This window comes from Vipera ursinii (assembly GCF_947247035.1).
Source record: "Vipera ursinii genome assembly, chromosome: Z".
Taxonomy (NCBI): domain Eukaryota; kingdom Metazoa; phylum Chordata; class Lepidosauria; order Squamata; family Viperidae; genus Vipera; species Vipera ursinii.
Genome location: NC_139517.1, coordinates 106,046,747 through 106,070,523, shown reverse-complemented (window position 1 = coordinate 106,070,523; position 23,777 = coordinate 106,046,747). Strand labels below are relative to the sequence as shown.

Below are 23,777 nucleotides of genomic sequence, written 5' to 3'. Positions count from 1 at the left end.
ATTCTATTCCATTCACTTTCTATATTTCTATTCTATTCTATTCTATTCTATTCTATTCTATTCTATTCTATTCTATTCACTTTCTATATTTCTATTCTATTCTATTCTATTCTATTCTATTCTATTCTATTCTATTCTATTCTATTCTTATTACCATTCTCTATTCTATTCTATTCTATTCTATTCTATTCTATTCTATTCTATTCTATTCCATTCACTTTCTATATTTCTATTCTATTCTATTCTATTCTATTCTATTCACTTTCTATATTTCTATTCTATTCTGTTCTGTTCTGTTCTACGTTCTGTTCCATTCCATTCCATATTTTCTATTCCATTCTGTTCCACTGTCAGAGCCCATCGGAGGCAACCCAGTCAGCCCAAACAGGAGTTACACTAAGGCTACGCAGCCTCTCCTCTCAACCTGAACCCCTCCTTACCTTTCCTTTTATCTGCATCCTATTTTTAACTGCCGGCTCTGCCCTGCCCTATTTTGTCCTTGAGCACTCGTGAGCTCATCAAGAACAGAAGGTAACCGTGGGAGGAAAGGCAGGGCAAGATCTGCAAGATCCCCATTTGCATTTGACTTTGCCATCCCATCTGGTTCGAGATAACACACCACACACACACACACACACAGAGAGAGAGAGAGAGAGAGAGAGAGAGAGAGAGAGAGAGAGAGAGAGAGACGCACACCTCAGCAAAAAAGAAAGAAAGAAAAAGAAGTAGTAGAAGAGGCAAGAGAGCCCCTGTGGGTAGGAGTGAGGATGGGAAGAAACAGCAAGAAGACCGGGTGGGGTGGGGTGGGTTAATCACTAAACCTTCCAGTGTTTAACCAAAGCAGCTTTTGCATTTGTCAAGCTCTGCTAGCAGGGCACTGGACAGGCCTGGCGGAGCTGCTGAAGGTGAACGGGAGAAGGTGAGTCTTCGCCGAGAAAATCTCAGCGCCCATTTTCTCGGCGAAGACTTCTTTCGGGGGATGCAGCTTCTGCCGCCCCTTTCTCTCAGCTGCCCAGCTGAGAGAAGGGGGTGACAGAGGCTGGATCCCCCGAAAGAAGTCTCCGCTGAGACGAGAGAACGAGGCGTTGGAGCGCTCCGTGAAGTATGGGGCGGGGAAGCTTGCCGCCCATTCTCTCAGCGGCGAAGACTTCTTTTGGGGGATGCAGCTTCTGCCGCCCCTTTCTCTCAGCTGCCCGGGCAGCTGAGAGAAGGGGGCGGCAGAAGCTGCATCCCCCGAAAGAAGTCTTCGCCGAGAAAATCTCAGCGCCCATTTTCTCGGCGAAGACTTCTTTCGGGGGGTGACAGAGGCTGCATCCCCCGAAAGAAGTCTTCGCCGAGAAAATGGGTGGCAAGCTTCCACCGCCCCATTCTCTCAGCGGAGGCTTGCAAAGGTGGCGGCGGAGCTGCGCGCGCAGCTCTCCAAACCGCCGCAGCCCGTTTGGAGAGCTGCTGCCTTCGTCCATGTTTGATGAAAGCAGCAGCTCTCCAAACTGGGGGGTGGAAGTTCTTTTTTTTTGTTGTTCACTGGAGTATAAGCCGAAGTGGATTTTTCTGCCCAAAAAGTGGGCTGAAAAATTCGGCTTATACTCAAGTATATACGGTATATTATTTAGTTGAAATAGTAGCCCTTTTGTTAAAGTCACAATCTGTATTATCACTACAGATTTTTATGTCAGAATATTTATATTTCTTCAACAATTTTTCATTTTAAAAGTTGAATGGAGTGCAGACTTGGCAAAATAAATGAAAATGCTAAATCAAAATGTTGTTGGTTTTTGTTTTAGATTCCTGTAGTTAGTTCCATGTTTAATTACATAATAAGTATGGATTTTGTAATATTTGTGATTATGGCCACACAGCAATGACACTAAAAGATCATGTCCCAGTTAGCTAAGTTATTTTCTCTTGACATAAAGGAAAGATTTAAAAAGAAGGGATAGTATAAATATTATAAGGAAATAGAGGAATATATAAGCAAATGCACTAAGCTAATGAAAAGTTGAATACAATTTTTGCACTGGATTTTAACACCCCAGCTGTGGCGTGAGAAAATGTATGATTAACAAAGCTTGTCATGACTGTATTGAAGCTGTGAGATTCTGAAGTTACAGATTAATCAGTTCAGATTCAGTAATGAGTCATTAAAAAGTCAGAAGGCAAAAATGTTATTATACATTGTAAATTAAAAGAATAGAATATGAACAAAGACATTAAAGATTAAATAAAGAAGTATGAAATATTTGAATAAGTATTGTTTCATTATTCTGTTAGAGGAATTATTAATTCTTGATAAAGACACATGGTTTTCTTTTTTATATATGTTTCCCCTCCTCTCATTCTACAATTTGACACTGGAAAAAAAACATTTTAAATTTCTATCAAAAAATGTGTTTATTTTCACTCCAGTTTTTCTACTGATATAATCCCTGTTTTTTATTCCTAAAGCAGCATATTTAAGTGCTTATCAATAGTTTTTGCAGAAGCTGTGGTACCTAATTTTTCTAGGTAACAATTATTCCCTTTTTAAGCTTTAAGCTAAAAATTGCAGATGTAAGACGGTTTATCCTTTGTAGAAAGTGCTGAAGGGTGGGGAAGGTACGTTATACAATTACCAGATATCCTGTGCTTTGTGGAATGCCCTGTTTTGATATTATATTGTGAAGTGCTGGGAATTTAGGCATGCTAAAAACTACAAAGATACATTATAGTTCAATAATTCAAACATTAATTTAACTAAAGTACTTTAATTTCACCAGTTTTCATTGGCCTTAAACTTTAAAGGAGCTTTAGATAATGAATTATATATATTTAATACAAAATGGTTTCAGATATTAATTATTTAGACAGTGTTTCTGAACCTTCACAAGTTGGTGGACTTCAACTCCCAGAATTTCCCAGCTAGCATGTAGGTTCTAGTTTACTGTGGAATAATAATAAATCTATTAGCAAAATACTATGTCTTTTTTAAAAAATCACCAACTACGTTATTATTGAATAATTAAACTTACAACAATTATACATATACATGTATACATACAAACTACATACATACATACATAAATACAAACATCCCCTGGCTGGGGAACATATATATATACACTATGGGGAGTCCATCTTAGCTTACTTAGAAAAAGTTCTATAAAATTCTTCCTATTTAACAAAGTAAGGACACAGATTTAAGAGAGCAAGACTAATGCATGCTTGAGAGAGCAAGACTAATGCAACCCATGCTATAGGTTGGCTTAGAAAGTCCCTAATTTGCCACCAAAGATGAAGTAATAAACCTTTGCAAAACTCATGACAAACAGTATCTTATAATTTGACTGTCACTAAGATAACATCTCTCATTTAGATGGGAATATTATTTCATCATTAATGGTAAAATGTAAATCCAAGTAATCTTCATTTACTGACCACAATTTTATTGGCAATTCTGTCACTAAACATTGTGATTATAAACTGAAATGTCCTCTGACTGTACTAATTTATGACATCAGTTCCAGCTGCAGTTAAGCAAATCACCATAAAGCTTTCCACCAGCTTCCCACTGACTTTCTTTGTTGGAAACTGACTATGAAGGTTGCAAATGAAAATCATGTGACTGCAGGACACTTCAATTATTAGAAATGTGCACTGATTGCCAAGTGCATGAATCACAATCACATGACCGGTGTTAGATGTTTTGTGCCAGCCATTGGCAGTTCCCCCAAAAGGTCATCAGATGGGAGCAAAGAGGCTTCTTTGCTTCCACTGGTGGGTCAGGGGTCCCCGTCCCCTGCAACCCCATTGGTGAGAGAGTTTTATGGTAAGGGAGGGGCTGAGACCCCCCATAAATACCTCTGCTCAAGGGGCTGCTCTTTGTCTAGTCTAGTCCAGCTATGCTATGCTTGCTTGCTCTCTCTTTGTTCTTCTGCTAGCTTACAATCCAGGCATGGAGGCCTCCATGCCAGGACAACCACAACTTTGAGTTATAAACCTCTTTTTTCAGGGCTGTCATAACTTTGAACTTTAGATGAACAAGTGGTTAGTAAGCGAGTACTATCTTTAAAAATATTTTCTGATTAAAAATATTTATGTAGGCACAAGGTTTTATAAATGTTCTTTCGGTGATGAACACTATGGGGAAAGAGTATAATTAGAATTGATGTTTATTGCCATCTTGGTTAAAGGTTAACATAGATTTAGTGCCACTATATTTCTTTTCAAGTTCATTTTCAAGTACAATGAACAAGGTTCACTGAAGTTAATGTACAGGTCTGTGAAGTTCACATTAGCCAAGGTGTTTGGCTAATCTTGCTACAAAGTATAAAGTAACATCAGATTTTCCTTGACTTTTTTCTGCTTGCATAATAACTTGTAAAAGAAAAATAAAGGAAAATAAAAGAAAAAGCAGAAAAAGCAGTATTAAAAAAGGACTTATTTGCAAATTATATTCTTCCAGCCCACAGAAGGTACAATTTCTTTTTTAAGATTAAAGTCTTAGCCAGAGACCCTATACTGAGGCTCTACCTTTGATGTGTCCTATATCGCTTATTGAAACAGGAACCATAGTACTCCATACTTGTAGCCTTTAGCTCCTGGCCAATTTTTATTTCCAAGGTTTAGCATTTATTTATTTTTTGCACCATGCTTTGAATATGTACAGAATGCTTTGGCTTCAACATATCTAATATGGTGTTAGCATCACTTGGTATTTTCAACTCAGAAATTGTCTTTTTTATGTATTTTATTTTTATTTTAATTCCATTTATATCCCGCCCTTCTCCGAAGACTCAGGGCGGCTTACAAGCTTAGCAGTAGCCTTCATTCTATGTATATGCCTGCTTATTAGGGCTTTCACACACACCCCAAGCGGCATTATTACAAAGTCAGCTTAATTGCCCCCAACAATCTGGGTCCTCATTTTACCTACCTCGGAAGGATGGAAGGCTGAGTCAACCTTGAGCCTGGTGGGACTCAAACCTGCACTAATTGCGGGCAGCTGGTGTTACTTAAGGAGGCATTAGCCCACTGCTCCACCAAGGCTCTTTTAAACATGATAATTCATTTAGTTTATTAGTTCCACTTTGCTTTTCATGGGTTATTCAGATTATATCATTTTAAATTAAAGTTTATTATAATATATACACATAAAACTAAGATAAGGGAATACAGAAGGGAAAAGAAATGGGAATAAGGTAAAAGGTAAGAGGGCAAGAAAGAAAAGCAGTGACTTCCAACTTTTTTCCATGCAATAAATACAAATATACCGTAGTTACAACTTTAAGTTTTTATTTTACATATAAAATAAAAAATTCCATTTTTCCAAGTTCTTTGTCCAATAGTCAGTCTGTCTGTCTGTCAGTCTATCTATCTGTCTATCTATCTATCGAGAGATTAAGAATCTTCTGAATTAAAACATAAATATGGCCCCAATGTTTCTTTGTTTTATCACAAGTCAGCCAAAAATGAAAAAGTGCTTCTTTACAATTACTTGTTGTACTTGTAACTCAGATAGTTCAAGATGATTACACTATATTTTTATTTCACAGTTTGATAGATATTTCTAATGAATGTTTTCCCAGAGGATAAAGTATGCACTCCAGTATTGCTCTTAATGGATCAATTAATACAATAGTCACATGGTTTAAGCATGAGTGGTTTTACAGTATCAGGTACATCTTATTCCCATTACCGAAATCTCAGTTAAGGCCAGTTTGAAATCTGATGGGAAAAGACTGAAATGCAATGTTTCATCAAAGATTCTCTATAATGTCCCAGAACTTTGTACAAAAAATTCTTTCCTAAACCAAAAAGATTGGAAACCAGGCAAAAACTGTCTAACATAGCAAATGACATGCACCTTTGCCTCTGTTAAGGCAAAAGAAACAAGCACACCATCCTTGGCCCTCTGAATTTATAGGTTGCAGCACTCAAATATGAATATGGCAACCTATATTCAGGTAGGCAAGGGGAATATTTCCCCTTTTGGAATCCTTAGCTTTAGACATATCCCAGCTGACATTACAAGACTTTCTGCTGCCATTGTACCAAACAGAGCAGGCCAGAGGAATGTCAGCATCTTTTCCAGCAAAATCACTAAATGGCTCAGGGGGAGAACCTTGAGCCTAGGGGACTGAGGACTACCATCAGATGACATTGTGTGATACAATAAGAGTGAGAAGTACTACTTCTTTACTTCTAAACCTGGACTTTTCCATTCTTCCCTTCCTACTTTTCTCCTTTCTTCATATACCATTTTTTTTACAGCTACCCAGTCTTTCTACTTCAAGTTAAACAGAGCATCAGAAATTCAATAAACTTCAACAGGTTCATCCTTTGGGAATCTTTTACTTCTTCTTAAGGATCTGCCGATGAGGATTGCATTGTGACAAAGAGCTCTAGAATGGTGCTGCCTTCTCAGTGCCATTTAAGAAAAAAAAAAACTTTTGTAAACTGGCTACCAGTTGTTGGGCTTCAGTTTTCTTGTGCTTTTTTTTTTCAGTAATAGAAAGGGGAAGGCATTTGCCAACTTTTCAGCTTGCTTCTATTCACATGGTGTTAGAGAAGTGGGGAAGGGACCACGATGGCAGTTAGTACTACTGACAACTATCACCCTGAGCTTTATTCTAGGGCTGCCTAGTCAGATATAAGAGGCCTGGTGATGGGAATGAGAAGTCTTTATACAATCATTAAACAAGCTATGGCTTAGTGCAACATTTGCACTTGCTTTCCTGCAGATCTGAGATTGGAAGAGTACTCAAAAAAGGCTTGTTTCAATTTTTCATGTTCCTAGTTTTATAAAGTAAGCTTTGTTATAGCTCCTGAAACACCCAACTTTAAAGAACGTCTTGAAGAAATGAGACAAAAACTTGAAAGATATATTTTTTAGCCCCAGGCTTTTGATTTCTCAGTGACTTTTAACAATGAATTCCAACATTTAAAAGCAAATAATCAGAAACAGATTTCCCATATTACAAGAAACAAGCACTTGTAAGAGACAAGGTGGAAGCTAGTTAAACCCTGTGCCAAATATGAAAGCCTATGTGACTGCAGTCATATTTCCTCCTTGACAATTATCTACAATCTCGACAAGAACTATTGAAAAATACATGGAAGCAACACATGCTGGTCCTAGCAGGTGGTGCATCTAAAAACAATGCCCTACATTCAGTAACATATTTATTTATATATTAAAAATTGTCCACTCCATTCATGGGCTAAAAAAGATCCCAAAGTGCAAGCAATTCAGTACAAAACACAGTCATACGCCATTTTTGTATGGCTAGTTTCAACAAATCTGAACATTGAAAATCATTATATGCCCACTCCAATAATTCAGGATTCAGTTTTTGAAATATTATAGCCAATTTTATTCAGTGGATGCTATACATATTTTCTTTGAAGGTAGTAAAATTAAATAGGAATCTTCACTGATAAATAATTTCAACTGTAAATATTGGTACAGATAGTCCTTATTGATAGGCCCCAGCTTGTTCAAGTTGGAAAGAAAGTTTCCAGTTCCATCTCCTTGAATACAGGTTCTCCACAGGGCAGTATCCTGAGTCCACTACTTGATGACCCACAACTGCTGTGCCAAATCTGCTATGAATCATACTGTGAAGACCCAGTGGTGGGTCTTATCCGGGATGACAATGAAGATGCTTATAGGGAAGAGATGAAGGCTCTGGTGAACTGGTGCAATAAAAGTAATCTGGTTCTAAATGTTGATAAAATAAAGGAGATCACTGTAGATTTTAGAAAGAGCCGGCATAGTCATACTCCACTCAGTATCTGTAGAGGTACAGCTGTAGAGGTGGTCAACAGTATTACGTATCTGGGGGTACAGATAACTAACAATCTGAATTGGTCTCTCTACACATCATCCTTAGTGAAGCGTGCAAACAAGCGTTTGCATTTCCTGCCTTGGATGAGGAGAGCACATCTTTCTCCTTCTCCTTTCTCCTTCTCCCTGGTCACTTTTTACAGAGGCACAATAGAGAGCATTTTAATAAACTACATCACTGTCTGGTTTGGTGGCAGCAGTGCCTCAGATGGAAAGTCCATACTGAGAATGATAATGACAGCTGAGAAGATCATAGGAAGCTTGCTTCCTGATACTCAGGATGCTGCTTATAAGTGCTATGTGCTTAGAGCTCAAAGCATTGTTAGAGACCCCACACGCCCAACTTACAGTCTATTTCTGTTGCTCCCCTCTGGGAGGAGGTTTTGAAGTATTTCTAACAGGACTACCCAATTCTGTAATAGCTTTGTTCCCTATGCCATCCATCTGGTAAACTCACAAGGTTTGTTTTTCTCGCCATGCACATGTATGCATAACCCGAACTAGACTGTTTCTTTGTGTCATATAATATATGTGGATATATGCTTACAACCTGTACATGGAAATTATGGCTACCGTAGTGTCCTCACCATTATGTGAACAAAATTTGGGTGCTTTGCAATCTATTTTCCCTTACAACCAACCACAGGGATGTTGCAGCACCCGTCTATCTTTTTACCTATTCCAGCCTGCTGGTCTCTTGGGACCATCTGGCTGGGATCCATAGGCCTTGGATCTGCTTCCTGCCTGCTAAGTCCCACATTCTCCCTGCATACACACACACACACACACACACACACACACACACACACACACACCTCATCATGTTTCACTTCAGTTTTTTGAAAATTGCTTCCAAAAAGAACAATCAATCCTCCACATGGCCCTCCTTTATGGATATTGCATGGTGCCATCCCAAAAGCGGGCACCATTTTAGGAGAAAACACAATTCTCAGCTTGCATAGCCTCATTAAAAAGATCGTATGTTGATTCACCTTTCTTCCCTTAACTGATAAAAGTTCTAAGATTATCTAATTACCTAACCATCCGAGAGGTTGATATTACTTAGCATCAAATGATTCATATCCTGTTACATATTATATGGGGTAATAAAAGAAGCCTGTTTAATCATGTATTTCATAACAGCTATTGGTTAATGTTTATACAGAAAAGGAGGGGAAGCCGTCCTAATATTCAGCCTAGAATTCAGAGTTTTAAAGGATTTCATAATTCCATAAGAATTAATTTCCCAGAAAAATAACTAATGAAAGAGATATTGGGAGCTTTTGTTTTCAACATTTTGAAAATCACAGGTTTTCAAATCCATTTCATTCCAATATTGGACTAAACATATAGTAGTCTGATCTATCAAGAAATAACTTCTTTAAAGAATACTCAGTTTTATTCTTACGTGTCCCATCTTATTCAAGATGATATACTCTCTTCACTATGAATTTAGGACTGGCAGTTTTATTACGCAACAGTATTGCATAATTGTACAAAATAATGATATTGAAAGATTTATTATGTTGCAGTAAATTCCACTGAATGTTTGTGACAAACCTAGGTGGACTGATTTTATATACTTTCTCATAGGTTCTACAGCTTTTAATGTAGCAATTAAAACTTTTTATTTAGCAAAGTGCTAAGGCAATTCTAATTTATTCTGTGTAAAAGCTGTTAATCAGACCAATTTGTTGTAGTTTTTATGAATTTTGCTACACTATTTGAAAAACCAGATACACTTGAATTGCATCAATGACCTTTCCATAAACTATGCTGTTTTATTTTGTTATTTTGTTTCATCTTTTGTTGAATCTCTATTGATAGCCATAACAACATTTCTACACTACAATACACTATAATTCTCATTATGGTATAGATTTATCTTACTAAGACTGTAATCAGTAGAAGTGTTCCAGTGTTCACTTGATTAATTAAATAATTGGTGCTGTGGTGGTGCGGTGGTTAGGATGCAGAATTGCAGGCAAACTCTGCTCAGCCTGGAGTAGAAGTAAGGTAATGTTTAATACAATATCTGTACAAGAAGTTATTTTAATTTATTTTAGTTAATTAGCAATAGCACTTAGTACTTAGACTTATATATGTACTTATATCCCTTGGACTGCAAGGCGATCAAACCGGTCAGTCCTAGAGGAGATCAATCCTGACTGCTCTTTAGAAGGCCAGATCCTGGAGTTGAAACTCAAATAGTTTGGCCACCTAATGAGAAGGAAGGACTCATTGGAGAAGAACCTAATGCTGGGAAAGATTGAGGGCAATAGAAGAATGGGATGACAGAGAATGAGGTGTCTGGATGGAGTCACTGAAGGAGTAGGTGTGAGCCTAAATGAACTCCAGAAGATGGTAGAGGACAGGAAGGCCTGGAGGAATGTTGTCCATGGGGTCACAATGGGTTGGACACAACTTCACAACTAACAACAACAACAACCACTTCACAGTGCTTTACAGCCCTCTCTAAGCGTTTACAGAGTCAGCATATTGCCCCCAACAATCTGGGTCCTCATTTTACCCAACTTGGAAGGATGGAAGGCTGAGTGAACCTTGAACCAGTCAGAATAGAACTCCAGGCTGAGCAGAGTTTGCCTGCAATTCTGCATTCTAACCACTGTACCACCACAGCACCAATTATTTAATTAATCAAGTGAACACTGGAACACTTCTACTGACTACAGTCTTAGTAAGATTAAAAAACAGGAACTGAAATATACATTTGGAATGATCCCATACCAAAAATATTGCACAATACTCCTTTCTATTCCTTTCATATATTTTCTGGAGGAAAAACAGAATAGCAGCTGGCAAATACAAGAAAGTCACAATCCAAGACCAAGATCTCATTATCTGAATTCTGTTGTATTCAGTGAATTGAAAGGATCAATCAGACAATTAAAAACCTCTCCTAGATGTATGATTGTGTGCCTAACAAAGGGGTTAAATTTGGTAATAGTCTAACAAATTAATGAAAATATTTCTAACTTGGAATGTAAATGTCTGAGACAATTGTGCCAACCTAGGCATTATAGTTCGTTAAATGTTGCTTTGAGTTTTATACAGTGGTGGGATTCTGCCAATTCGCACCAGTTCAGCAGAACCAGTAGCTAATTTCTTGTTGTCCAGGCCCAGAATGGGCATCTGGTAGCGGCATCCACATAGAGAATCAGTTGTTCACATATTTGAATCCCACCACTGGTTTCCTAATAAGCCATCAACATTGCATGAAGGACAGAACAAACAGTAACTTGGAGGGAAATTGACATCCATTTAGCAATACTTCCACTGAATATGGGAAGTACCTATTAAAAGATGTAGAATAATGTTTGAAGAAATAATTTGGAAGGCTTTCATTGTAACACTTTTCTCTCTGACTTTTCTTATTTTTTATTCTTTTATTAATTTCGTATCTCATGTTATCCCTTAGCTTTATTTTCCCTCCATATATTTATTCTTCTTTTGTTCTCTATTATATATATAAATGCTTGAAAAGGATTGCTCCATTTCACTCCTACTATACACACAAAAAACCCCAAGACATTAGGACATGGATCACTATTTGGAGAAACAAATGCTGATCTTCAAAGGCATAAATTTAAGGTAGGGGCTTTTTTTAAGGGAGGAGTTAGAGGGCAAGAGTTCATAAGCTTCACTTCAAGCTTTGTTAAATATTAGTTATGGCAGAGGTGGAGTTCAATCAGCATGGATATAACTTTCCAGGGCAGAACAAGGATGAAGGGGAAGGGCTACTGCTGACAGTTGTCTGCCACAATAAACGGTTGCTTTATAACAGCTGGCTGTTACTGAACAAATTCTTTCCACCAATCTACAGTCCATCATCACTCCTCAACTCCTAGACTCTGAATAATTTAAAGACAAAAGGCAATCAGTATATCCAAAAGAGTAAGTCTGTCTTTTATCTTTTTCACTGAATTATATAGACTGTGCACTTAACTATGGTGTTTAAAAAGAGGGGGAAAGTTATGATATCTACGGTAAGTAAAACTGCTGTCCTTAGAGGACCTTGATGTTGTTTCCCCAGCTGAATTTTCAGAAGTCAAGAATCACACTTTTGTCAAGTTTAAGCAGATAATGTCATTTTGTTAACAGTAACAGCTATTAACAATGGCAATGTCAACTCTTAGCTGGAAATTATGAATTATATGATTATAAACAAGTTTCCATCTTTGCTGTTACTGGTGCCTTTCACTTTTTATTTATTTATGTTATTTTATGCATCACTTCTTATTTTTCCTCTGTGTAAACTACTGTCCACTAAGCTAAAGAACACCCTCTCACCTGCTATCATTATAAATTTGGGTATAGGTGAATTCCTGAAATAATATCTGACATTCCGATCTCTTGGGATTGTTCCAAGCAAAGAAAATGTATAAATATATGTATAACTGGAGCAAAAGCATCCAAGATTTATTTAATCAAGCAAATTACTAAATAGTGGTTTTTAATATTATTTCCATTGTTTTTAAAAAAATCTAAAAAATTGTGTGTGTTTCTGTTCTTAGTTTAGTGGCAACATATACAATAAATTGGTTTATCATTTAATTTTCTGAGAAATTTATTTTTTCTATAGGTAGAAATGGTTTCTGAAAAGGAAGGAAAGAAACATTTTAATGGAAATGTGAATGAGGAGAATATTGTTATTGAAGATGCACCTGGAAGCCAAAAGTAGGTTTTTTGGTTTTAGTTGGTTGCTTTTTTGCATTTTCAGTTGATGCATTTATCTGATTTATCCTGCGCAATTCTTTCTCTATAGAGGCCAAATATCCATTCAAAATATACCACTTTTCACAGCTAACTTCTGTATTCAACAAATTTGTTGTCACACCATGGATTATAAGCTAAATACCAATATTTTATTTATTATTATTAGATTTGTTTGTTGCCCATATGAGGTGACTCTATATTCTTTTTATTATTATTATTTATTTAAAGTTTATTATAAATATTTACAGACACATACACACTAAGTATATACATTTCAAATTAAGAAAGAAAAGGAAAAGGACAAACAAATACTTAACAAACATGCATATAAACTAACTGGGGATTGAAATCCCCTGTGCAGTTATACATAATTACATCCCGGTAAATCTTAAATCTTATATTCTTTATATACTCTAATATTTAGTGTTGCAAATTTCTTAGTATACCTTGTTATTCATCTGCTGTAAAAGGACATTGGGATCCTTTATGGCTTTCCTGAGCTTTCATTTGAGTTCAGTGACTTTGTTTCTTTTTTCTCTGTTTCAATCTTGCTGTGTTTATTTTTTTCCTTTACATTTTTCAAAAGCTTTGTTGAAAACTGCCTGCCTATAGATTTTCAACAAGAGAATTATTTTTCTCAAAAATGAAATATCATTAAAGGAAACCCTGTGTTACTTATGTTCTGCATCATCATCATTGCCTTCTGACAAACAGTTGAAAGTGTATAAATATAATTGGCCATTTATATTGCGTTCATGTTTGTTTTTGGTACCCGAGGACATTCAGAGGGACAAACATATCCGACTTTGCCACTTCGGTCCCTCTTCCCCATTGACCCTATTTGTAGATAGGCAGATTCAGCAGCTGTTGTTTTTCCTCTTATATCCCTCTGGGATAGGACAAAATACTCCTGAGTTGCATGTACAGTTTATCTTCCTGGAAATAAGAACCTTGGTTGTAATAAGTTGTCCGCTTCTGTCAAAAGTACACACTCCAGGATCCCTACATTGTCGTATTCACATATTGATTGATAAACTGTAGTTCATTTAAATCCTAGCAGGCTCAGAAAGTCAAAATGGCTTAGTAGACATATAATGCTAGGCAATTAGATTATAAAGAGAGAAGCAACCTAGAACTAAGGAGAAACTTCCTGACAGTTAGAACAATTAACCAGTGGAACAACCTGCCTCCAGAGGTGGTGAATGCTCCAACACTGGAGGTTTTTAAGAAGAGACTGGACAGCCATTTGCCTGAAATGGTATAAGGTTTCCTGCCTGAGCAGGGGGTTGGACTAGATGACCTCCAAGGTCCCTTCCAACTTTATTATTATTATTATTATTACTATTAAACCACAGTGGCTGTATTCACTCAGCACAAAACCAAGCAAAACAAGTTATGGCAGAGTGGGTGAATTCAGTTACCAAAATCATAGGAAAACGTAAATACTTTACTCCTGCTTACAGTGTTTATGGATCAGTTTAAGATTTAGGGAATTATAATTATTTGATAACTCATTGATTTCAATGGGTTCTAACTACTTAATGATACTTATGGTTTTATTCCCCCAAAATGAAAAAAACCAATTAAATTGAAAAGGATCAAGTTTCAGCATTCTCATATATCAATATTGAATGAAATCTGAATGCATAACATCCATATTTGATGTAATTGTTTGAGAAATATTATGTAATTATTTGAGAAATATTACATGGAATAAGAATACATAAGTCACCCTGGACAGCAAATAAATTTAATAAATAAATAATATACATAAATCATTTATACATATCATAATTTAATGTACTAAAAAGTAATTATTTGTTTGAATCAATTCTGATTTAGGTCAATTAATAGAGAATCCAGAAGCAAAGAAAAAGTTCAAAACTAAACAATAAAATATCATCCTATAATAGTTATTATTATTAAAATGACTTGAGAATTAAACAATTTTGAAGTTCAAAATAAAACATATTAAACATAATTACTGACACTGTTGCACTGTTTCAAATATAGTATGCTATTTATGAAAAAAATGGATTTTGATTCTTTTTGTCATGCTAAATTAACCTTATGGAATAGTGCAGACTTTAAAGCATTTCAGTTAGGATCATTAGCACTTTCATTATGAGAAGTACAAATTATATTTCTTATTTATTTGAATTGTGTAAATATGTTTCTTTCTTTGTAGAAAAATGAAATTTGACTACCGTATACATTATTTTATAGGGAAAAGAAAAAAATCAAAGAAAAAATTAGTATGGTCAGCCCATTTGCAGTGGTAAGTTATAAAATTTGGTTGTTTTATTTTGTTCTGTTTTTGTGCCCTGGGGTCAGTATTGATTTTTACTGTCTGCATGGACTAATTCATGCAGTTTTCTTGGCAAGATTTCAGAAGTTGTTTGCCTAGAGCTGATTGGCCTAAGATAATCCTTTGACAGGATTAAAACTCTCAGCCTCATATTTCTAACAGATTGATTCTGTTTTAAAATTGAAGTTTAAAATTTAAATTAAAGTAGCAAAACTTTTAAAATGTGTGTGTGTGTGTTCAATAAAACTAAATAAGAACATTCATTCTGTGAATATTATATGCAATTTGATAATTTGTATTCAAGCTATTTTTAAAAGAAGATACTGGATAACAGTGCTTTAAATTATTGATATAAACCATATTTTATTATGTTTGCCTCATTTAATGCAAGAATATGAAAAAATGAAAAGTCAGTAAATGTTGTCTGTTAATTGTGGAATTATCTCATAGATGTATGTGTTCTAGTTGTATGACAGATATCAATAAGTGGACAATTTTTTCACGTGTTGATAATTTACTTTTCAGTTTCGTTACTCCGATTCCCTGGATAAATTATTAATGATAGTGGGCACTATTTTTGCAGCCCTTCATGGGGCTTCCCTTCCAGTTATGATGATTGTTTTTGGAGAAATGACAGATACCTTTGTTGGATCTGGAACTCTTCCTCTAGGTAAAAGGAGTCAATAATTTCATGGAAAAGAATGCAAAGACAGAGAGAGTTGAAGCATTTATCATTTACAGTGAATCCCTAGGAAAATTGCCAAAAGTTTCAGAATGGTGTAAGGTCTGCTAATTGGGCAAAGGGTTGGACTGCAAGACCTCCAAAGTTTTTTCAAACTCTGTTATTCTGTGTTCTATATATAGTCATCCATGTAAGACTGATACTGCAAGAGAAAAAACTTAGACAAATGTATCTGATAAACACAATAAATATATTTAGATCAATATACCTAACACCAATAATAACTGTTTATGTACAAATTAGAATCATTTGCCAAAACTAGACTGACTGTAAAGAATAATCTTTGGAGCATGTAAGCAGTGATAGAAACATAGGAAACCAGCCTTATGCCAAATTAAACTTTGGAATCCTCTTCTACAAGGCCATGTTTTGAAAATTGGTGGGACCAAAATAAAAAATAGCTATGTAAGCTACTGAAAATCATATGCAGACCCATTTAGTAGTACTGTAAAAAAAGACCAGTACTTTCAAATAACAATAATATTTACTTAAAATAAATATGTACATTTAAGGACAGAAGATAACATTTTGTAAATAATCTGGGAGACTTTTCTTGTATGTTGCCACAGTTTAGCATTTTCCTTTGTATTATAAAGTATAAATCTATTTTAGAATTTACACTATATTTTTAATATTTTCTGCCACCAAATGGCAAGAAATAATGCTACCTATGTAAGACAATTTTAGTCAGAGTTGATTCTAAGGGCTACATAATAGTCTAGGCCTTAGATTGTCTTACAACCTTAGATCCAACAACATTTTAACGGAGCCATGACAACAAGGATAATTAATTCCTTAAACAGAAAGTCCTAAATGCTCTCCAACAGAACCTGCTATCGACAGAGAACAGTGTATACAAGAGATAACTACAATACTCCTATTTTCTCTAGGATAACATGGCTATAGGTAGTCCTCATTTAGCAACCACAGTTGAGACATACAACTTTATTTGTAATCAAAGCAGTTACTAAATGGGAAAACACGTTAACGTGTTGCAACATGCGTTGCTTTTTCCCATTCCCCCAACTTTTGGAGTGCTGGGATAGTTAGGAAAAAGAGAATTAATGTTTATTTACATTGATTGGAGAGAAAGGGATTTCAAGAGAGTAAGCAGGCACATAATTGGAATGGCAAATATATAACAGAGATATAGAGACAGAAACTGCACAGTTAGTAAATGTTTACCTTGGTCACAAAGTTGACATGATCACTGCATGAGGTAATCAGTAAATGAGGTCTATCTGTAGAGCAAGGACTGAAATCACAAGCTAAATTGATAACACAAGCAGGCACTTCTTCAGTTTGCTACCTTTCTTTGAATAACATATCCTACCATATTTTTTTCCAAATCATGATGTGCACAGTCATTCAAAATCTCACTAAAAACAAAGATGTTTCTTTATTAAGAACAGAATTGGAGGAATAGTCACAAGGAATCTTATCAGGGGCAATTGTCTTGATATAAACAAATGATGGCATTTGATAATTTATACAGTTTTAAAAACCTTTATAATCTTGTGACTGGGGATAATCTTGTGACTGGGGATATTAAATTGTTAATATCTCCTTAATATTTTTTTACTTGATTTAAACCATTTTTTCTTCCTTCTGCTTAGATAATCCACTTTCAAATGAGTCCTTACCTTTTGTGGATATAGAAGAAACAATGACAAGGTACCTTAAATTTGTGTGTGTGTATGTGTGTGTGTGTGTGTAATAAATGATATTAATATTTTTAAACAAGGATTGAATAACTTCCTATAATAAAGTTTATACGTCTGGATACAATGCAAACAGTGAAGTTGCCTATGGTAGAGAAGCCATGTTAGTCTCAAGATCAGTTATTGATTATAACATTCAGAAAACAAAAATGAGAAAAAATTGATTAAAGTGATGCATCATTATATAGTACTGAAATCCTTATGTGAATAGCTGCACTTTCGTTAGCGGTATTAAAGCAAGTTGTGTTCATAAAATAGTATACCAGGACTACATATAAAGGTATGATCAGAGCAATCATGTTATCTGTCCCAAATAGAAGAGCTATGTTGTACATCAATTATTATGAATGTTGTAGTTTGGATTGGGGAGGCACTCATTCAAGGGCCTGATGACTACCAATGTGTTGGACTACAACTCAGATACAGTCTCATGAAATTCTGTTTCAATAAATCTGGAAATCATCAGGTTAGGGAATAATGCGTTAGTGTGCATTCTGATGTTGGCGACAACCCAGAATCTAGAAAATTGGTGAAAGACTGCAATTTTATACTTCAGGTAACTGCATTTACGCAAAAATGGGAGAAAAAAGGCTAAAAATGGTTCTGCCAACCTGCTATTTTCCCCCAGTACCTTACATGTAGGCATCTACTACCCTACAACTAAGTGTGGTAGACAGAAAAGGCAAAGGAAGAGGAGGGTCAAGGAAGATAATATAAAAGGACAGAGCTTCCACTGTGATGTCACAAATCATTTTGGCTAAATGTAGATGCCTATGTCTACAACAAGGATCTTTCAGCAGATTAAAGCAATATAAATGTATTCATCAAGTCATAATGGCTTAATGCTTTGAATAGTTTGTTTTATGCAACAAACCTCTCCAAGCTGCTGCCTTCATGCTGTGTAGTACTAGAAGCCTCATAATTAACCGGGCAGAGGAACAAATAGCCATCCTTGCTATGTATGTTGGGTAATACAGCCATCTGAATGCAAATTTCTTGAGAAGAATAGGAAGACTAATTGCATCAGTGTTGACTCATAATATTTTTAGGACCCTAATAACTGTGAAACAATCTGAACAAATATTCTTTTGATCATATCTGTCAAGTTCTTGCTTTTTAGTTGTTTACATTGAGTATATCGGTCAATTCCTTTCTTAAGATTAATAATGATGCTACAGACAAACAAAGATTACCTTCTTGAATTTACCTCTACAATACTGTATTTCAGGTATGCATACTGGTATTCAGGTATAGGAGCTGGAGTTCTTGTCTCTGCCTATGCATACATTGCATGTTGGACACTTGCGGCTGGCCGCCAGGTCAGAAGAATTAGGCAACAATTTTTCCATGCCATTATGAGGCAAGAAGTAGGATGGTTTGATGTAAATGATGCTGGAGAATTAAATACACGACTTATAGAGTGAGTACACATTTCGTGCTTTTTCTTCAGTAATCTCAGTTGCTTAGTTTGTGTTAGTAAAGTTCAGCTCTGAAAAAGTACTGTATGTGTATAGCACTGGAGGACATCAGGATCCTCTGCTTTCTATGGTCTCCAAGATTAGCATGTTGAAGGGAAATTTCTGCTTGAAATTGCCAAACTAAAATGGATAAGCATCTTTGTTTCTGAAATCTCCATCAAATTCATTCATTGCTTAGCAGAACAAAAGTTACCACCAGTGCCTTATCTTAAATACATTTAGCTTTTATATAGAATACTTACAAATTGTACTTCTTCCAGTTCACTGCATTTTTACCTCACTCCTTTATAATTTCCCCCTTTATTCAGGATACATGGTACAATTGTGTATTTTCTGGCAGGAGGAATATATATTCTATATCCATGTATGCATTCAAACTGTGCTGTGTTTATAACTGAAGTATGTCAGAAAACCAGCAAAAAAGTATCTTGATAGTCATTTCCTGAATATTGCCCCAACAAGTTTGCTCTAATTTCTTTTCAGTGATGTATCCAAAATCAATGAAGGAATTGGTGATAAAATTGGAATGCTGATTCAGGGAATATCAGCATTTCTAGCAGGATTTATAGTCGGATTCACTGAAGGATGGAAATTGACTCTTGTAATCCTTGCTATCAGTCCTGTTCTAGGAATCTCAGCTGCAATTTGGGCAAAGGCAGGTATACTTTTGCTGAAATATAATGGTATAGTACACAAACTCCTTTCAGTCATGAAAATGCCATTGTGTTTCCCTCTAAAATCGAGTTTTGATTGTTTCTGTGTTTCTTGAAATAATAGTAGGGATTATATATGTGTGTTCAGAGACTGTATGTCATTAGCAAAATGTCCTGGGTGGTTGTGGATGTAATATATATCTTCTTTAGGAAAGAAGAAGAAACACATTATTTCATTGCTGGATCTTGATTGATTAATTTTGGTTTCAGATCAGTATAAGGTAAAGGTAAAGGTTCCCCCGCACATGCGTGCTAGTCGTTTCCGACTCTAGGGGCCGGTGCTCATCTCCGTTTCATAGCCGAAGAGCCAGCGTTTGTCCGAGGACGTCTCCGTGGTCATGTGGCCGGCATGACTAGACGCCAAAGGCGCACGGAACGCTGTTACCTTCCCACCGTAGTGGTCCCTATTTTTCTACTTGCATTTTTACGTGCTTTCGAACTGCTAGGTGGGCAGAAGCTGGGACGAGTAACAGGCGCTCACTCTGTTACGCGGCACTCGGGATTCGACCCGCCAAACTGCCGATCAGTATATTCTAACCTAAAACTGTACTAAATTTTCCTGAATGGTATATCTGCATTAAGTCATACATAAAAAGATTACTCAGTCATGACTGACATCTTCACTTTTTTGACCCCTTTAAGAAATTCCATGCAAGTTGCCATTAGTGCAGATGTATACCCACAGGAACACACACACACACACACACACACACAGCATAACTGTCCCACAAGAGATCAGTGAGATGTCCCTAGAGGCATGCTTTTTTCTTTTTTTTTCTCCTTTTGTGTAGAGAGGGACTTATGGGATTTCACTTCTGTACTCAACATTTCTGACTCACTAAAATGTATCTGCATTTGAGAGTGTTCTCTGTCCTTTAAGAGAGGGCTTTTTCATGCTTGGGAAAAACCACTCTGCTTGTCTCCATATTTGAGGTTTATCTGGCTCTTGGGAATCTCAGCTGTTTAAACATTATCCTTCTTCTTCTAAACCATTCTGTCCTATAGCCAACAGAATATGGTGCCTTTGCCAGCTTCCCCATCCTCCATATCCTTCCAGATAGATAGATAGATAGATAGATAGATAGATAGATAGATAGATAGATAGATAGATAGATAGATAACCTTTATTGTCAGTTTTTTACTGTGGGCACAATGGCACACATTAAAAATGAAATTTAGTTGCTTGCTCAAAGCAACACATACATAACACACATTTAAACATACTCTAAACAATATATGTATAGACCTACACCCTTACACATAAGTAGCATATAATATTAATCACTGTCCCTCTTGAATACATAATGGAAGGAGGAAGCTTTAGAGGTCACAAGGTTAATACTGTATAGAACAAAACTGTGACTGAATCTGGATGTTCTGCTTCGGATACCATGGAGCCTCCTCCCAGAAGGTAACAAGGAAAACAGGTCATGTGGAAGATGTGTGGTGTCCCAGACAATCCTGCAGACCCTGCTCAAGCAATGCTTATGTGCTAGGTCCTGGATGGAAAGGAGGGAGCTGCCAATAATCTTTTCACCACTCTCTGCACCGCCTTCTTATCTGAAGCAGTGATGCTTCCAAACCAGAATGTGATGCTTCCATTCCAGCAGTTAGTTTTCAATTGCCATGAGAAAAAAACATGGTGAGGGGAAAAAAAACACCAGGCAATGCAGTCTGTGACTGTATGTGGCCTCTTTTTAAGCTGAGGGCAGCCCAATGGAAGAGTGAAATACAACAGTAAAAAGCTTTGCCCAATGATGTAAAACTTCTCTAAAGGATAAGATGGAACATTGTTGATGGCTATGTAGAATTTTGATGCCTGAAGAATAAAGTTAAAGCAAGCATTTTGGGTTCTCCAAAACAGTCTAAGGTGCTGCAAAAGAACCTTAACATATTAGGCACAATCACATTATACAAGAAAAAAAATGCCAGAACATATTAAGAAGAGGAGAGAAAGGTGAGAAAGCGATAGTTCTGGCCCTGGAAAGGGGAACAAAGATGGGGCAGGTAGAAATTACTTGATTTTAAGAATAAACATATTGTAGACTTTTTTAGATGGTAGGCAGCGTCTAATCTCCAATGTTTCACTGGAGATGTTCATGTAAGAAAATGAAGCTGGTATTAGATTTAAATGGAAAAGTCAAAACTTTGTTCTTTTGCACAGATCCTTTCTGCATTCACTAATCAGGAACTTGCTGCATACGCAAAAGCTGGTTCAGTTGCTGAGGAAGTTCTAGGCGCTATCAGAACAGTGATAGCTTTTGGAGGACAGAAGAAAGAAATTGAAAGGTCAGGAAAATTTATTAATTTTACACAGAAACTCTGGGGCTGCCCACATACCTGGCTAATTTCATTCTGTATATTTGACTCTTCCAAAAAGAAGTGATAGACCAGTAACATTCATCACCACACTCTTCCATATTTGTTCATAAAAGTTGATTTAAATCAGACATGTTAAACTCGCAACGTCACATGATGTATCAAAGCTTTTTCCCCATTGCTGGAATGGGGTGGGCGCGGTTTCCTCGTGACGTGTCCGGCCTGTGGGCTGGCATTTGACACCCCTGATCTAAATTTTAGTCATGTTAAAATGTTGCCATTCTAGATCTTTTGGACCAAAGTTCCTATTGTCTTCAAGAAGCAGAGAGTTGAAATAAAAAACTCCCTCAAAACTGCAAATTTGGGATGTTTCTGCTTGATTCTCAGTGATGCTCAACAATTGAAATGAAAAAGGGTACTCTATAGTCTGATTCTGTTTCTTTTTTACTGATTCCTCTCATCCATTCATGCAGGACTTGCAATAGCTTTCCAGCGTAAATCTCAAGGGTTCATGATAAAAAAGGAAATTAAATGAATTTGAATATGAGTTGCACACATACACAAACTGCTACATAAAGGACAGTATAGCTGCAAGTAGAAGGGAATAACTGAATAATTAGAATAGCTAATTTTGGCCAAAAGTAAATATTTTTGTGGCCAAAAAGACTGATAGAACTTGGCAATAGCAATATCACTTAGACTTATATATCACTCTCCAGTGCTTTACAGCACTCTGTGAGCAGTTTACAAATGTAAACATATTGCCCCCAATAATCTGAGTCCTCATTTTACCCACCTTGGAAGGATGGAATGCTGAATGTCTATAGCAGACATGTCAAACACAAGGCCCGGGGGCCAGATCCGGCCCACAAAGTGGTTTCATGTGGCCCACGAAGCCATCCTGGAAACAGTGAGGGAACGGCCCCCACTGTCTTCACCCTGGCCCAGAGACCCTCCTTTTGCCAGAGACCCTCAGATCTGTCCCACTCCTGCCCAGGCCCCCATAGGCACCCTTGATGCAAATGATGTAGAGCTGGCCACGCCCACCCAGTAGGCCATACGCACTCTAGCCATGCCCACCCAGTAGGCCACGCCCACCCTGGCCATATCCACCCGGCCCCCTGAGGGCAACCGCAATGCTGATGTGGCCCTCAATGAAATTGAGTTTGACACCCCTAGTCTATAGAGATTCTCAGTCATCCAGATCATGAGTCCTTTGGGAGAAGGGCGGTATAGAAATTAAATTATTATTATTATTATCACGGTTGTCCCAAGGGTGCTTTTTAAAGAGGCAACTGGACTTTCTTGTTTTTTCTTTGAAGACGTTTTGCTTCTCATCCAAGACGTTTCTTTAGTTCTGATTGGTTGGTGGGGAATAGAAGGATTTATATTCTTTGCAGACAGCTGGTCATTTGCATTCTTTTAGAGAGTCATTGAGGCCACTTAGAGGTTTATCTGTGTCCTCAAGATCATCTGAGTGGTGCAAATTGTATGGAGCCTTCGTGGAACTGTTGAAAGTACTGTGTTGTAGACTGAAGATAGATCGTGTCATATCCCTCCCCTCTGTTTAGAGAGGGCTGTTCAATTTTAACATAGATGGTGTCTTTGATCCCTCTTTCAAACTAGCAGTCCTCTCTGTCCAAAATGTGGACTTTGCTGTCTTCGAAAGAGTGGTCTTTGTCTTTTAAATGCAGATAGACTACTGCATCTTGTCCTGATGGGTTTGTTCTCCTATGCTGTGCCATGCATTTATGAAGTGGTTGTTTATTTTCCCAATGTACAGATCTGCACATGTCTCACTGCATTGTATTGCACATACCATGTTGCTTAGTTTATGTCTGGGTGTTTTATCCTTGGGGTGGACAAGCTTCTGCCTTAGTGTATTCTTGGATTTAAAGCATAAGCTTGTCCACCCCATTTATGTCAAATGCAAT

At 36.7% G+C, this 23,777-nt stretch overlaps 1 protein-coding gene across 1 annotated transcript in view; it reads left to right on the top strand.

Moving 5' to 3' along the window:
* The first annotated feature begins 12,457 nt into the window (after window positions 1–12,457).
* Window positions 12,458–23,777, top strand: part of ABCB1 (ATP binding cassette subfamily B member 1) — a 46,703-nt gene continuing 35,383 nt past the window's right edge. The window contains exons 1-6 of the mRNA XM_083376393.1: window positions 12,458–12,523; window positions 14,789–14,840; window positions 17,229–17,286; window positions 18,562–18,753; window positions 19,295–19,466; window positions 21,689–21,813. Coding sequence (XP_083232519.1) covers window positions 17,279–17,286; window positions 18,562–18,753; window positions 19,295–19,466; window positions 21,689–21,813 — 497 coding nt within the window. The 5' untranslated portion in view covers window positions 12,458–12,523; window positions 14,789–14,840; window positions 17,229–17,278. The remainder of the gene's footprint in view (window positions 12,524–14,788; window positions 14,841–17,228; window positions 17,287–18,561; window positions 18,754–19,294; window positions 19,467–21,688; window positions 21,814–23,777) is intronic.